The 17,720-nt window shown below is 38.4% G+C and overlaps 2 protein-coding genes across 2 annotated transcripts; one reads left to right on the forward strand and one right to left on the reverse strand.

Annotated features, from left to right (window-relative positions):
- Positions 1-820: 820 nt before the first annotated feature.
- LOC139946580 (uncharacterized) lies at positions 821-5,115 on the reverse strand. The gene is made up of 2 exons (XM_071944274.1): positions 4,596-5,115; positions 821-3,720 (listed from the first exon to the last, which is right to left on the reverse strand). Exons 1-2 carry the CDS (start codon positions 4,980-4,982, stop codon positions 3,037-3,039), a joined length of 1,071 nt encoding a protein of 356 aa, XP_071800375.1. The 5' UTR covers positions 4,983-5,115; the 3' UTR covers positions 821-3,036.
- A 2,207-nt stretch (positions 5,116-7,322) lies between these two features.
- LOC139945954 (RING finger protein 11-like) lies at positions 7,323-15,871 on the forward strand. Its single transcript, XM_071943493.1, has 3 exons — positions 7,323-7,607; positions 9,891-10,039; positions 11,983-15,871. Exons 1-3 carry the CDS (start codon positions 7,506-7,508, stop codon positions 12,152-12,154), a joined length of 423 nt encoding a protein of 140 aa, XP_071799594.1. The 5' UTR covers positions 7,323-7,505; the 3' UTR covers positions 12,155-15,871.
- Positions 15,872-17,720: the final 1,849 nt, after the last annotated feature.

The raw sequence follows: 17,720 nt of genomic DNA on the forward strand, positions 1-17,720 counted from the left end.
ATTACTCTGAAGAGGTTTTGATGCATTTTGGCACACTTTTTCGCCACAATTAATTTTCTAATTTTTTTTTTATCATAAAAATTTAAAAAAAAAAAGGCAGAGGACACTATTGGTAATTACTCAAAATAATTATTGGCACAAAACTTCATTGGTAACAAGTAATGGGGAGAGGTTGGTGGTATAAAACATTTTGAGAAAAGTGACTCCCTCTGAAGTAACATAGTTTTCGAGAAACAGATAATTTTCCACGAATTTAATTTCGAGACCTTAAGTTTAGAACTTGAGGTCTCAAAATCAAGCATCTGAAAGCACACAACTTCGTGTGACAAGGGTGTTTTTTTAATAGTTATATCGCAACTCCGACTACCAATCAAGCTCAAATGTTCACAGGTTTGTTATTATATGCATAATATGTTAAGATACACCAAGTGAGAAGACTGGTCTTTGGCAGTTACCACTGTCTTTAACGGGTTCCGGTTTGAGAGTGGCGCACGCTTTTTGTGTATATTCCCATTGACTTGTGTATGGTTGTGTAGTTTCCCGTTGACTTGTGTATGGTTGTATAGTTTCCCATTGACTGGTGTATGGTTGTGTCAATTCCCATTGACTGGTGTATGGTTGTGAAGTGTCCCATTGACTTGTGTATGGTTGTGTAGTTTTCCATTGACTTGTGTGTGGTTGTGTAGTTTCCCATTGACATTGTGTATGGTTGTGTAGTGTCCCACTGACTTGTGTATGGTTGTGTAGTTTCCCATTGACTTGTGTATGGTTGTGTAGTTTCCCATTGACTGGTGTATGGTTGTGTAGTTTCCTATTGACATTGTGTATGGTTGTGTAGTTTCCCATTGACTTGTGTATGGTTGTGTAGTTTCCCATTGACTTGTGTATGGTTGTGTAGTTTCCCATTGACTTGTGTATGGTTGTGTAGTTTCCCATTGACTTGTGTATGGTTGTGTAGTTTCCCATTGACTTGTGTATGGTTGTCTAGTTTCCCATTGACATGTGTATACTAGTTGTGTAGTTTCCCATTGACTTGTGTATGGTTGTGTGGCCTCTGGACTTGGCATGTCTGGCTTTATGAAGTGCGCCCTTTGCATGTGAAAGCATTGCTCTTTTTATGAAACAGCCCCATTGTACATTACAATGATCCTGGTTACTGCTACTTTTAGTCAGCATTAAAATGGTATAATAATAAATAATAATAATAATAATAATAATAATAATAATAATTGTGACTTCTTATAATATAGCGCACGGTCATGTCCGTCACACAGTGACGCTCCATACGTGTCGATATTTTTGTTTACGGAAGTATGGAAATAATGTGTACTTGAATTGAACAAAGTTAAATGAAGTAGCAAAGATAATATTACAAAGTCTTTCACTGCATTCACCTCTCTTTAAGATATGGTCGATGGTGAAACGACTGACAGTGGTCCCATCAGTGGTACCAAACCTACAGCCGGTTTCAACTATGGTCAACATAGCATGTGCTTCAAGGATTCCATCAAGTTAGTGTCGTGATCTCTTTCAATAATGAAGAGCTCTGGAGTAAATCCTTCGAGCCAGAAGACGAGATTGAAGTCGGTTTTGCATCTAGTGACGATGCAGAGTGGCTCGTGCAACCGTTCTATGGACCACAAGGTATCAAACATTTGATGTCAGTGTTTTGTATTATACCAAAAGTCGTATATTAAAAGGACATGCAAGGGCACAGTCCGAAATTCGTTTTGGGACCCCTGCCCGACCCAATTATTAATGACTTATGTATCTTTATCTCTTTCTGATTCACTTCAGAAGCGAGCCGGCGCCGTCGATCAGTGATGACTGAAGAACCGAACTCTCTGAAAAGTGGTAATCCTAAATCGATGTTCCTGGAATGTGGAATCCTTTGATATTGACATCGTCCGCAGTTTAATAATTTATTTTACGTTTAATTGTTCATAATTAGTATACAAATTACATTTTGGTATGTGCTTTTTGTTTTGCGAAATTTATAAACAAATTGCATGAAATGGTGTGGATAGTATTATGACTGTGTCCTTAATCGTTGTCACTTGTTTCGACATCTGGTTTCACGGCATTGTATCAACTGATGTTGTAATTATAATAATAACAATACTAGACATTGGGCGTTGTGAACAAACACAAAGCTGCTCCGTGTTGTTTTTCTTGGATTATGTGCTTCAATGACCGAGGAGTCTATAACTGAAAACAAATTGAAAATCGTTGTGCAGTTCTTGATATACGGCCCCACTTCCGGTTGACGTGAAAGTAAAGGTCAACATGGGGTCACGGCAATTCTATGAGCAGCAAGTCAAAATAATGTATAAGGTAGGCTGCAGTGTTTTTAAAAATTTATTTAAACGATTAAACACGACTTTTTAAACCTGAAGACTTTTTTTATATTTGTTATTAAATGCGCAGGTATTTTAAAAATGGTTAAACCCACCCCGCTCCTAAAAGGGAGCCTTCATTTGCATAAAGGTGACGTCATGTCGGTAACCCGAGCCTGGCTGTGTGCATATAGAGACGTGTTCACTGTGTGGCCTGGTACCTATGCGCGTGTAGTTAGGGACCAGACTCTTTTTGCCAACGATTATGTTTGAATTCCCGACGTGACGTCGATGGTAGGTGGGCGGTAACAATCCACAAAGGGAGGGGGGCATGACTTATTCGCCAATTACGCAAGTCAGATATGTCGGGAATAAAAAAAACACATTTTATTGATGTTCAATACATATATCAGAAATAAATGACAGCAAAATATTTTATTTGAGTTCACTGCAGCATCCCTTCAAGGCTGACACAGGTGAGCCCCACAAGTGACTTCAACGCTAATCGAACGCATTCTATATAATTAATAAGTCTGCTGCCACCTAGCGTTTCAGAGTCTTCCACTGCCATCAAAGGACAGCCTTTGACGAACATCTCACTATACCCTGAACTTAAAATTGTCCAAGAGTCTAAGCTGCAGTAATGTCTATTCGTATTATAATCTAAACGCAGCTTCAGATTCACAGCAATAAAACAAACTTAAATCACTGCTGTATTAGTCACTTGAATTGCATCATACCGCGGGTCGAATGCAGGAGAACTTTTGGAATGGTGGAGCCTGGCTATCTTTTTAGCATGTTGATCAGCAGTCATCTCCGATCCTTCTTTTTCATTTTTCTCCGTGATTCCTGCTTCTAGGGCTCCGGACGAACTTCGTCGTTTTCTTAAGGTGCCTGGTGACGGCGTCGACTGGGGTGCTTCTTTGGGGATATGGTCAACGCTGGAACGACGCTGCCTCTCAAAGTCACAACTTCCCCCTGTCAGGAGCTGCGGGAAACTACTATTCATCTCTGTTTGAGGAGACCTCCAAAGGGTATTCTGCAAGCTCGGCAGACCGTACTCACGGCTGGTCTGCTGACCGTTCGCGTGCGGCTGCATGCTCGCCCCAACACTATTCAATCTCCCCATGTTGGTACGGGATAAGTTACTACGGGGGTCATCTCTCCAACTTGATAGATCTCGACTGGACGCAGACTGCCACTGGCGGCGCTCTGACATCCACTTCTCGTGTATTTGCTCGATGGACTCGCACATGGATGAATTTATTGATTCACACGAATCACTCATGTCATATGATTCACTCATCCAGCGTAGCTCTTCAATGGCATCGTAAATTGTGAGGAAATGTTTCAACAAGCCCAAGTCTACAGCCCTCAGTGCACTCTAGAAATATTAAAAATAGAAGAGATAAATAATAATTACCGCGGTTTGTTCGAAACATCACTAAACCTGTCACCCGATCTGGCAAACCAGGGCCCAATTACAAAGAGCTGCTTAAAATAAGTAGCCTTAAGCCATCATATTTACGCTTACCATACCAGGGTTACCAGCCAAAATACCATGTCTCATGTACAGAGTGGACTGGTTTCCTGCTCATCTCTGCTAAGCATAAAACTGTTAAGCAAATTGGACCCAGAGCTTAATAACTCGGGAAGATCACGATTCTAGAGTATAGACAGGTGGGTCCAAGAGCACGTCATCACTATGACTACTTCCGAGTCATAGTGGACATGGATTCTGGGTCCCAGGGGGCGGACAAATTTCCGGGTCAAGTGACCCGGAAAGTAGCAAAACTACTTTTTGTTTTACTCTGAAACTGCTTATTATGACCAAATTCTGTGCCATAACTTACACAGATTCCAAGTTAAACTGACGACCCAGAAATGGTTCAGGCCAAACGGGGAACCCGGATCCAGGTCAATTCCGACTCGGAACTTGCTTATGGGATTGAGAGCACACGGAACTCTCCGCTTTTATGACTGCCTGTGTTGTGTCATTTCGTTGGGTAATTATGTGTTTATGTAGTTTTTATTTTGGTAATTCTCGTTAAATAAGGAATCTTTTCAACGAGTCTAACTGGCACTTGATTGTCAAACATTAATTACTTGTTTCTGTTAAGGCAAAGTACAACCAATATAAAACACATAATTTGCAATTATGTTGGCCTAACTTATTGGCCTAATGGGGAGGCTTCGTTTGGCCATTAAAATATTAAGTCTAGTCATTGTCACAAAATATTTATTAATAGAAAAACTTACCATAGAGGTCTTGAGTTTGTGGCAACTTTCCTGCAGCTTGTCGTGTTTGACAACGAGTTGTTTTACGGGAGACAAATGCCTCAGTGTGACGTCATCAGTGGGAGAAGTTCCATGCATGTCTTCTTCCTTCAATCCCGTCGCCATCTTGTCATCATGTTTTCGCTGGTGTACCTCGGGGGTACTGCACCGTTGAGATGCAGCTAGCATCTCAACTGATCCCGGTGGTGTTCGATTCAAACTTAGACCGCCACTGGACGACGTATATGTCGGTGGCGCGTTGAAGTTATCGAGCATCGGGCGCATAAGGCAATGCGGGACAGAGGCACCCAGTTTATTCTCAATCCCACAACAAAGTTCGTCCATATATTCGACATCAGTAAGTTCCATCTTGATGTTCTGCTGGTATATAAATAATTGTATATGACCCTGTACCTTTCCCCCAACGGTTAAACAACCAATCGTTCAATAAAAGTAACGGGCATGAAAATGATTGTGGAGTTCACCTCAGGCACAGAACGCAGCGGAGGTTATTACAACGTTTCAATGGTTACACACAATGTCCGGGTACGTCAAGACATATTTACCTTTTGATAGGTGGACTAAAGTTCACCGTCGACAATAATCAGCTTATAGTATATATATATGCCTGTCAGCGAATTATTTGGCAGAGTAAACAGTCGTGGATTTATGGATTATTATTTTGTTTACATGTTTCGACCGCTGTAGTTAATATTACTCCCACTTAAAGGCAGTGGACACTATTGGTAATTACTCAAAATAATTATTAGCATATAAAACCTTTCTTGGTGACGAGCAATGGGGAGAGGTTGATGGTATAAAACATCATGAGAAACGGCTCCCTCTGAAGTGCCATAGTTTTCGAGAAAGGAGTAATTTTTTATTTATCGAATGTTGGAAATCGAGAATACTGAAATCGCGAATGTCTTTGACATTTTACCGACAGTAAGCCTTTAAGGAAATGTTGATTTGGTCATCTTAACAAAACTGTATAAGATGTGTATACGCAAGGCTGACTCGAATGTATTAAAGTTCACAACTGTACAGTGTCAGGACCGGATTACACAGTAATACTACACTTCGTGCAGTAAATCATAGGCCTTTAAGTAAACATTAAATTTATCGAATTATAGGTGCATGCTTGAGCCTGCATTGTGTAATTTATCTAGGGTTGATTTGCTTCCCAATGCACTGATTTGGGGGAAAGACCAGCCCACTTCGATATCAAGTCTGAATCTACCTATTGTTGCCCCTCGTATTGTCTGGTGTAAGGTGCAATTGTGTCCACCATGCAATACTCTCCGCCCCGGACACTTTTGCATATGCAATCGTGTCCGAGGCCATGCAAAAACCGTCCTGCGGAGATGATGGATGTACAGGTGCGCGGTATAAGCAAGCGTGCATGCACTGAACCTACATGTACGTATAATATGCACCAAAAATATTCACGCAGTTTATGATTGCAGCGAATACCCAACGGCCCAACATTTCCCATGTCATTCGTGACTTAGCTTGTAAAAAAAGGGGGCGAACGTGTTGCGTCGACCAAGGACGTTTAATTTACTGCAAGGACGGTTTTGCACGGGGGCGGACACAATTGCATTATGCAGCAGTGTCCGGGCGGTGATACTTGTTTGGATCATTATATTCTACTTTTAAAACATCCTTCTAACCATATGCATTTCATAACAAACGGTTTCAAATGCTCTTATAGACCAACTCGTCCGATCCAAGGCAACGTGTTCCTTTAATGTTACCAGGCTAGTTTCGACGCTATAGCACTCATACAATGATCGCTGCATATAGAAGTGATGCAATCTTCAATATAACCACACTATGTCACCATTACAGTTGGGACAGCATATAATTCACAAAGCTAATAGTCTTTGGCAAATCAATTGTTTAACAATTTTAGTCCGAAAGTCATATCTTATAGTTTACTAGACAGAAACACCATTTCAAAAAAAAAAAAAAAAAACAATTAATTAGCTGTTCCGATCCAGTCGGAACAGCTATTGTTTTGTGTTTATAATTGTTTATGATCGGTTATAACAAACTTGGCTTATGTGCTCAAACTTTAATTCGAGAGACTTGATTATAGATTTGGCTTGCAAGCCACCGGGCAAGCCTAATGACATCATGGATTGGTAATTTTATGGCACTTGAGGTAACTAGCAAAATCAACGGCTGAGCTGACCTGCCAAAAAAAATAATGCTAAAAATTTGGCAGATTAAGTATTAAAAAAACCTACGGTTTTCAGTCTTCACATAAAAACTGAGATACTACCTAGCTACGATAAGTTATTATTTGTATTCCACTTGTTGTGGTCCCATGAACAAAAAGGTTATGTATGCGCCTGTTCACCCCACTGATCTCTCTCAGTGGCATGGCGCACCCTGCCGAACAATAATAAACAAACCGCTATTTATATATAGCGCCACCACTCGGTAAAAGTGTACTGTTTACAATAATTTTAGTGACGTATTGATGACTAGCGGGATTGCACCGCGGAGTGATAGTCTATCTTAAAAACACCCAAATAATCTATAATTTAGAATGAAATTCCACAACCACTAATCACAAATAACATTGTATCGTAAATTCTAAATAAAAAATTACTCAATTTGACTATTTATTTATGAATTTGTGTACATCTACTGAACTATTTATGTGTGCGCACTGTTCAACACAAAATGGTGTGCAGCGGTTGTGTTATTGTGATGTGAGATAGTGCATGCAGTAACAACAGTGACGATAGGAGAACTAATGTTATCGCCATTTTTCTGTTTCGCGGAGAGAAAAATAATGTTTGTTCCTCGTACGTCGTCAGTTATGTAGAGTAGGAGAACAACAGAGTCAGTTATTTCCTTTTCCAGGGGGACTCGGTTAGTATGGGGAACTGTTTGACTGGCCATGCGGCCGATGATCTGTCTTTACTACACGAAGAATCGGACCATGTCTCGGATCGTCTCGGACCCCCACCACCGTATCAGGTAAAAAACGATAACAAAGACTATACATGAGTTGATAAACAAAGGCTATACACACAATCGGGACGGAAATAACCCATTTCAGTGTACTAGGTTTGTATAGTCATGGAGGTATAGCGTGTTTTGTGTATGAATGTGGTGTAACAACTAAAGTAAACATGATGAGTCTGCATAATAAAATAAAAAAACCTTTTTGGGTGTGTTTGACTTGGTTGGTTTCTACCTCAATGGATGGTTGGCTAACAATCATGACAATAAAAATACATGTCTGAACAGCTGATTCATGTAACTTTGTTGTGTTCAGGGCTGATGAGAACATTTCAATCTTGAACTTGAAGTTTTGTCCAAATTTAGTTTTTTTACAATCCTGCTGGGTAAATAGAATTTAATGTTGTATTTTCTCCAAATAAATTAAGTCTGGCTCTTTGTTTGATAAACTTCTAAGTTCTATTGTATTTATACGAATACCCATTTCTACTGCTTGAGCACGTACTAATCAACCACCCTTAGATTTATGTCAAAACTTATGGCTCCTGCTGAGTAAAACCATTGTAAACGTAGAAAGTCAAAGTCTATAGTATATGTTTGAAGATACCGTTTCAAAAAGCTCCTTGCATTGGCATTGCACTCCATGTTCAGCAGATGAGTTTATTCAATAGTTATTTACCAAAACTTATACTATAGCACCTTAAATCAAAGTAGGGGTGAAAAGTAGGCACGCTAGATCTAGCCATGGAGGAGCTCTAGATAGGGCACTGAACAACTGGTGCTAGTCAAAAGCTAAGCAAAACATAGGAAAACTGATTTGTAAGGAAATTTAATTGTAGAGAAAATAACAACCTGAGTAAAAATTATTAAAAAAACATTAACCTGTACAGATACATGTCAATTGTTATTGTTAGTAAGACAAGGATCAAACTAGTTACCGACTGAAACGAAAATTGAAAAAGCAATCAAAAGGTAAATATGCCATCATTTCAATATACCCCAAAGGATCTGGACCCTTGTTTAGTTTCATCGTTTTTCATTAGCAGTAACTCTCACCATGGAGCTTTGTATAGCTCAACACTCAAGGCTCGTGTGTGTGTTGCAGATTGTGTAAACAAAACAAACTATTACTCACTACTTTTTAGCCTTCCAACTCCTAAGTCCAAGCACTATGGACTGAGCTGAGGCTGCACTTTCTCATACAGGAAATACCCCTGATGGAGATCGCCCTGCCCCAGCTGGCTGGTGGTAGGATGTCTATCTCTGTTTGCACAGCATGCCAGGGCAAGCAGAGTCTTATCATGAAGGCTCATTCTGTACAAACTGAAACAAAATTACAAAATTGTAAGTCAGGAGCAGGCCTGATACTTCACGGAGGCAACGGAGGCGATTGCTTCCGTTGCCCCTTGCCATTGCCTTGGTGCCCTTGAAATGCTCCAGTAGAAATTTACAATTTCCTCATAGGGTGCCCTTTACCAAAGAGAAAATGCCTTGGTGCCCTTGCCCTTTCAAAAACGAAGCATACAGGCCTGCAGGAGTATACAGTGTTTACACAAATCAATGTTCAATCCAAATAATAACTATTACAAGTTGTTTCAAAACCATTTTTTACCTGAATGCTAGCTGAAAGCTGAAAGACATTTCATACATTGTGAGTTGGAAGCTTCAATCCTCACTACTGTCAAACACCAAGGGTACAACTAAATTTTTCGTGCAAGAACTGTGGCCAATTCGCCTTGAAAAAAACAAAACAAAAACTTCCAGAATAAAAACATGTAGAATGCTCAAGATTGGCCTTTTCGAGCCAAAATAAACACCACAGACCTTGTTAATTCAGCATGTTTTAGACCAAAATTCTAGGGGTTCTTTCCTTTTTTGTAGCATGGTTGTAAAATATTATTACAAATTGTGTTTTTTAAAAGACAACACGTTAGACTGTCCAAGGTCAAAGTGAAATCTTCTGAAACATTGCTACAATTTGTCGGAGGTCGGGAACTACAACAAAATCTTCTGCAAGCGGAAGTTTGACTAGGAGCAAAATCATCAAAGGGAACCTTCCTTGCCTAAAGCATCCTGCACTTGTACTTTTATGTTAATTTGTTTCTTAATCTATGCACATATGTTAATGTGTGTCTTAATCTATGCACATGTGATTGGATAAATAGTGCGAAATCATCAAGGGGAACCTTCCTTTGCCTAAAGCATACTGTACTTGTACCTTTATGTTAATTTGTTTCTTAATATATGCGCATATGTTAATGTGTGTCCTAATATATGCGCATGTGATTGGATTAACAGGAAGAAGCCCCAGTGTATCACTTGAGTCCAAATCAAAGACGTACTGTCAGTCAACTCACAGAGGAGGAACAGGTGAAGATCGCTAAGAGGATAGGCCTTATACAGCACTTGCCAACCGGACTTCATGATGGCACTAAGAAGGCTAGAGAGTAAGTGATAAAGATGTTCTGTGTGAATAGAGAGTACATAAGTCTCTACTTTTAGTTTGTACTGCGTTTCTTTGTTCTGCTGTCCGCTTAAATAATGTTCCTGTTATAAAGAGGTCATTAAATTGGCCAGTATGTGTGGTTTATAGCGAGAGAGGACTGTATGTGATCCCAGGATGAGTTATTGTAAAGGCAGTGGACACTATTGGTTAGTAATTACTCAAAATAATGATAAGCATAAAACCTTACTTGGTAACGAGTAATGGGGAGAGGTTGATTCATTCATTCATAATTGGTTTATTATTTTAAAAACAAATTCCCATGGCGACCGGAGGTCGAATTACAGGAAAATATACAGAGATTAAAACATAGGAAAAATCACCCGTTTTCACATTATTTAAGAAATAATTGATTAAGGAGAGACAAATATTTACAATGTATAAAATAAATTGTTCTGAAAGTTGCGGGAAAAAAAAAAAGAAGGAAAAAAAAAAAAAAAAAAAAAAAAAAATTGTTGGCAAAGTCAAAGGGCGCATAAAAAGCTGCATTATATTGCAAATCAATTATTAAAAAGGCGTGTGAGGTGAGGGAGAGGGCTCTTTCTATAGCGCTCTGTTCGGCATTTAAACTGACCCAGAAGTCCGGAGTTCCTAAGTTGGTACCCACTATCATACCTCTGTGGCAACAGGCGCTTTAGGACTGATGAAGGGAGAGTTTTGGCAAAAGATTGGCACAAGTGGTTACGACGGCATACCAGTGTTTCAATATTGCACAATTGTAGAGCGTCTGAATAGCGCACGTAGTCAATGCCAAGAATAATTCTGCATGCGCGTTTTTGCACCCTTTCCAGATCATTGCACTGCTTACTTGACAAAGCACCTGACCAGGCGGGTATAAGACATTGTGAGAAATGGCTCCCTCTGAAGTGACATAGTTTTCGTTTTCGAGAAACAAGTAATTTTCCTCGAATTTGATTTAGAGACCTCAGATTTAGAATTTGAGGTCTCAAAATCAACCATTTAAATGCACACAACTTTGTCTGACAAGGGTGTTTTTTCTTTCATTATTATCTGGCAACTTCGATGACCAATCAAGCTCAAACTTTCACAGGTTTGTTACTTTATGCATATAATGTTGAGATACACCAAGTGAGAAGACTGGTCTTTGACAATTACCGAGTCCAGAGTCTTTAACTTAAAATGAATTTATATTACATGTATGTGCAAAAACACTCGGCAGCAGTACAACACACATTCTGTTAGTATCTTACTGGCCACAAGACAATTGTGGGGAAATTAACATAGTGAATGTTGTTGTGAAAACTGGTTGGCAGTAAACTGTCTCATGTGACATGGCCATTAGCCAAGATTTAATAAGGCCACATTTTATTAAGCTTTCTACTGGTAAGCAACTTTTCGTTCCACAAAATTTGACAGTGCAAGTTAGTGTTCCACAATTTACTTATACTGTTGTGTTCCTGATCTTTGTACAAGAACCGCCGACAAGATAAAGTGACTTTTGCTTTGTTTACAAACATGTAAGGTCAGTGTTATAAAAGAGACACTGTGCTAAAGACCGCTCCGTTATCATAAAACATCAGGGCCCAATTTCATGTAGCTGCTTAAAAAGCACATAAAGTTGCTTAACGCAACAAAATGATTCATGTACATGTACCTACCAGTTATAAGGCTACCAGGTACAATTTGTGACTAGTTTCCTGCTCATTTCTGCTTAGCAGACAATTTCAAATAAAAGCAATGTTTCCTGTGAAGTGGCTCTATGAAATTGGTCCCTGCTAACAGGCTCTTTTAACTGGGGAAACGTCTAAGAAACAGTAAAGCTTTGTTGAAGCGTTTTTCTTTTATTGTGACACTCATTGCGACATGTTATGTAACCATGATAACAAAATGACCTTCATTTCTTTCAATTGTTTGTTTTGTTGCCAGGTGTGTTATTTGTATGTTGGATTTCCAGATGGGAGACGGTCTACGTTACCTACCATGTATGCATACGTATCACAAGAACTGCATTGATGATTGGTTAATGAGATCTTTTACTTGCCCGTCATGTATGGAGCCAGTGGACGCAGCCCTCTTATCAACGTATGAGACTCGCTAGTCACAAACACTCTGTGCCAACACGACAAAACACTTTTGGGCCCAATCTCATAAAGCTGAAACAAATTTCTGCGCTAAGCAAAAATTGAGTGGGGCACCAGTCTCGTTAATGTAAACATTGGCTGGCCAGTTTCTGTTAAAGACTCTGGACACTATTGGTAATTGTCAAAGACAAAGTCTTCTCACTTGGTGTATCTCAACATACATGTATAGGATGCATACATTAACAAACCTGTGAAAATTTGAGCTCAATTGGTCATCAAAGTAAAACAAAAAAAAATAGGGAAAGAAAAAAACACCCTTGTCACACAAAGTTGTGTGCCTTCAGATGCTTGATTTCGAGACCTCAAACTCTAAATCTGAGGTCTTGAATTCAAATTCGTTGAAAATTACTTCTTTCTCGAAACTACGTTACTTCAGAGGGAGCCGTTTCTCACAAAGTTTTATACTATCAACAGCTCTCCATTACTTGTTACCAACTAAGGTTTTATGCCATTAATTATTTTGAGTAATTACCAATAGTGTCCACTGCCTTTAAGCAACACTTCTCTGTGCTTAGCAAGGTTTTTGTGCTTACAGACTTTATGAAATTGGGCCCACTGCATAGCCACAATCAATGGTACACTTCCTATCGCAATGACAACATACAGGTATGAACAACAGTTAAATTTCTTAGTAAATCTTTGAAGATCTTGTATTCGACAAACTCAAGCACTTGTTATTCGTCATCGACACAGCGATTGATAATAATTGATGTATAAGAAGAATTAAGTAAGTGCTACATCAGAGGTTTGTAAACTTTTGTTCATAAAATGGACACCCAAAATTAAGCTTGGGCGATATCACGCTATTATCGAATAGCGCGATATTAATTTGGAAACGATTTCGATATCGGTTCGATTTGGTTTTAATCGAAATATCGATATATCGCGATATATCGCTTCGATTAATATTGATTAAATATTGCAATATCACGATGTAATTGCTAGCTGAGACATTTTGTACCCCATAGGTTTGGAGTAAAACCAGAAGAATAGGTCATTAGAACACCTAATGCTTTGACTGTCTCTTCTACAACTTTCACTTGGAGTTTGAAGACTGATGATGTCAAATTTAATTAATCGCGGTTATATCGAATATATCGCGATATAATGTGGGCGATATATCGTGAATAAAATAAATCGATATCGCCCAAGCTTACCCAAACTGTGTAACCATGATTGTGGCTGTGCACTTCTACTTCATGTGCAAACAACATTCGTACCGAATTCTTTATAATAGTTCTTTGTCTTAATATATTCCTGGGGTAACAATGCAATTAAGTGTGCACACAGTTCGTTAAAAGTTATGTGGTTTGAACAAATCATTGAGTTTGCTTAGTTTTTAAACATTAATTAATGAAGTCATAATAATGAAGCCAAATCAGAATAATCAACCACTGATGATCAGAAAAAAATCAACTTCTGACTGATCAGTTAAGTTCATGCATAGATGGTGATGTCTTGCATCGTCCTGTTTGTGTTAAGTTAGTTTGTGTCTGTTGATCTTTGTGATATATATGTTATTCAATCTTGTGTTACGCAACCATTGTATCCGTGTCGTAATGAAAACACTTAAACAACACTGTGCATCATAAATTGTACGTATGTACAATTTACATGATGCACATACATTGTAGCATCATCACGTGGTCCTTTTCTCAAATTACTGTTCGTTATCGAAATTGGTTTTGTGGCACACCACACCACGGTACAGCAGAAGAAATCGTACTAGTTTAAAAGAATTATTGTACGGTAAGCCACCCAACCCAAAATTTTAAGACATGAGGATTGACACATCTACATACAAATTTTGATTGGCGTTGCTCATTTTGTTCACCTTTTCACCGATAGCGCAACACAAATGACTGGAGAAGAGATGTCTGTATCACACAAACATCAGGGCCTAATCATATAGAGCTGCTAAGCACACAAATTTGCTTAGCATGAAGTTTCTTCCTTGATAAAAACAGGATTACCAACCAAATTGCTACATGATTTTAAGTCACGCAAACAACAGCTGAATACCAGTAACAAGCAATATGCAACAAATGGAAATTTGGTTGGTAATCCTGTTATCCCAAGGAAGAATTTTCATGCTAAGCAAATTTTTGTGCTTAGCAGCTCTATGAGATTGGGCCCTATTGTGATCCAGATGCGTAGACTTGCCAAGTCCCTCCTAGTAAATGTTGCGCCCTCTACCGCCCGGTGACTAATACACAAAACAGCCTCCCCAATCAAGACAATATCTGTTATGGGCAACAAGTCACTCTCACTTTCCTGATATTTAATGTCCTGTTCCTTATTTCCTTTCCTGTTTTTAAGGGGGTGGGGGGTAAGGGACATGAGTTTTGCGGTTAACGTACATTAATTAATTTCTCCCCCTTTTTTTTTTTAGTGCCATTGTATTTTCTGAAGATTTTTTTGTATCACACTTTGGTCTTTTCAGTTATTTAGTTATACGAATACAAGTTATAGGCCCTATGTTGGCCTACTGAGAAATATCATATATACTTCAGTTTAATTTTTTCTTGGAGGGGTTGCATTTTTTTTTTTGGGGGGGGGGCGTGCGTAGTATAAGAAAAGTTACCTTAATGAAGAATATATTGAAAATAGCATTTTTGCTGACGACTAAGATTTCACTTCAAAATGGACATGAAGCTTTTATTAAAGTACTCATTTCCCCTCAAAAGAATGCACTTAGTCTGCACTACAGTTCACAACCAATCAAAAGTATTTGACAATGTTGCGACACGGAAAAGTGATCTAAAAAAAACACATGCCATGCTTTCTACTTGTACAATAAACACTGTTACAAAACCGTTGAACTGTTGGTACAATGATGAAACTAAACTTGCAGGAAATGGTTTGTTTATTCAAGGTGAAAGTGTAACACATGTCGGTTCAGTGTATCTGATTGGTGTGTTATAAACTGCATTAATGTGCCCAACTTTCTAACTGTTCCAACTAGAGTTGGAACTAGTCGCAGCGTTGTTAGCTGAGGGAAACTTGAGAAGATCGAATATTGCTTTAAGGCCCGCTTACAGACCCCTTGTATTTGATGTCACATCCTCAAACAGTAGCCTCACTGAGGAAAAAGGAAGCAGGTATTGGATGATAGCTGTTTTTGTTGCATAAAAATACGTATAAATGTGCGCATGACCTCCAAATACTAGCAGCGTTGCACGTTTAAATGTACAGTGGTTTGTACATCACTTTCATGCAATCCCATGTATAGTTGGGCTGTCCCAACTGTAGTTGGGATCATACCCAACTATCATGACTATAGAACATGGGCTCTCCCAACTGTAGTTGGAACCAATCCCATTCCAAGTTGGGCTCTCCCAACTTGGAACCAATCCCAACTTTAGGATGATTTAAAGATGGGACGGAGTATTAATTATGGTGATTTAAAAACCATTGTGTGCATGCCTTTTGCATGACATTTTTATTCATTGGAACTAATGTGAATTGTGATTATCAGAAATTTCACATAGTAAGATTCCAACTTTCTAGTACCGTTTAACATAATTTTGATAAATTGGTTGTTGAAAAGGAAAAACTTTATGATGTACATAAGTCACATCCAAACACGCAGCAAGTTTTAAGGCAGGACCAAAACTGTTGTCTGAAGGGCTTGGCTTGGCTTGTTGAGTTTGAGAACACAGTGTGTGGTAAAAGGAAAAGGTGCTGGATTTAATTGTCACTTTTTATGTATTTATTTATTGATTGTAGATGGGCAATGTGATTGTTTGTCTTTAAATTCAGTTGTTTCGTTGATGTAAACATTAGTTTATATAAACCTGTCAATGGAAATGGTTTAAAATAATGAAAGGACTGTACTAACAGAGGAAAGGGTTGGGCCAAAAATTTGTATCTTGGTTTTGGGTGTCACTGTGGAAAGGGCATAACATTAACATGGCAGCCATTTTGAAAAATGGCAGCCATCTTTTAAAAAGACGGCCGCCATCTTGGATTGTGAATTTGTCAACACCATAGAGTTATATATAAGAACTAGAGCGTGCATGGCCTATATACGCGCCCCGGTATGCGAGCAGGCGGCCATTTTCTAAGTTGACAAAACAGCTATCTCACAGCGTGTGTTTGTGCGGCCATTTTGTAAGTTGGACAAACCGCATCGCGTGAGGGTTCAATAAAAAAAAACCTCAAACGTGTGTTTCATATTCAACGCGGGTGCAGAATGATGCGCTTGTCATCTTGCGGTCCCGTGGCGTTTGTGCACGAAACATCACTCGTGCGCCCTCTAGTTCTTATATATAACTCTATGGTCAACACTGACTAATATTATTAAAAAAATTATCTGTTTAAATCTATGTATTTTTAAAAGGACTGGTTGTTGAAAAGCAGCAGTCACTATTGAATGGCAAATTATACAATACAATGTAAAAGAGGATAATTATAGTAAATCAGCATACAATTCAATCTCTTGGTAATAATTACAGATAATGACTTGTGGTATCAAGGATTTACCACAATTGATGAATACCAAAACCCAATGGATTTAGAGGCAGTGGACACTATTGGTGATTGTCAAAGACTAGTCTTCACAGTTGGTGTATCTCAACATATGCATAAAAATAACTAACCTGTGAAAATTTGAGCTCAATTGGTCATCAAAGTTGCGAGATAACAATAAAAGAAGAAACCCCCTTGTCACACGAAGTTGTGTGCGTTTAGATGGTTGATTTCGAGACCTCAGGTTTCAATTCTGAGGTCTCGAAATCAAATTCGTGGAAAATTACTTCTTTCTCGAAAACTATGGCACTTCAGAGGGAGCCGTTTCTTACAATGTTTTATACCATCAACCTCTCCCCATTACTCGTCACCAAGAAAGGTTTTATGCAACAAATATTTTGAGTAATTACCTAAAGTGTCCTCTGCCTTAAAAAAGCATGCAATGATTGAGACGGGAAGTTTGTTTTACTGTCAAAATCTACTTATAAACAAACATTTTACTCAATTGCAATGCACTTATTTTGAGAATAGTTAATTGGTTGTTTGTCTGACACACAGAAATTAATAACTTATAGTTGTGGTTTCTTTCAAATCATTAGTTCGCCCTTTATAGTTCATTCCTTTTCAATTTTCCATCTCTATTATGTTATCTATGTTGTGTTTATTTAGATTTTATCACATGTATATTAATTTATTTAGAGTTGTTAAGATTATTAAAATGCATTCACATCCACAGATTGTAATTGAAAACTTAATTAATTTTATTGTATATAATAAGGATAATGTTAAAGGGACTCGAACGTGATATGAGTCGATAAAAGTAGCTTTACACAATTAAAGGTGTTGTCATTGAGTAAATCATGAACCTGTTGGATGTAAAGATCGCAAAGTATGACAGTGAATAAAGTTGGTCGTAGCAGGCATTCAGCTACAGTACACTTTAAATAATTATAAAATAGTTTAAAATATGTCTTTCTTTCTAGATTTCATGTTGATTTAAAATGGCCTCTTATTATAACATGGGCTTCAATCCTTCGGAGGACAGGTAGGGTC

The sequence above is a fragment of the Asterias amurensis genome, chromosome 13 (assembly GCF_032118995.1).
Source record: "Asterias amurensis chromosome 13, ASM3211899v1".
NCBI classification, from domain to species: Eukaryota; Metazoa; Echinodermata; class Asteroidea; order Forcipulatida; family Asteriidae; genus Asterias; species Asterias amurensis.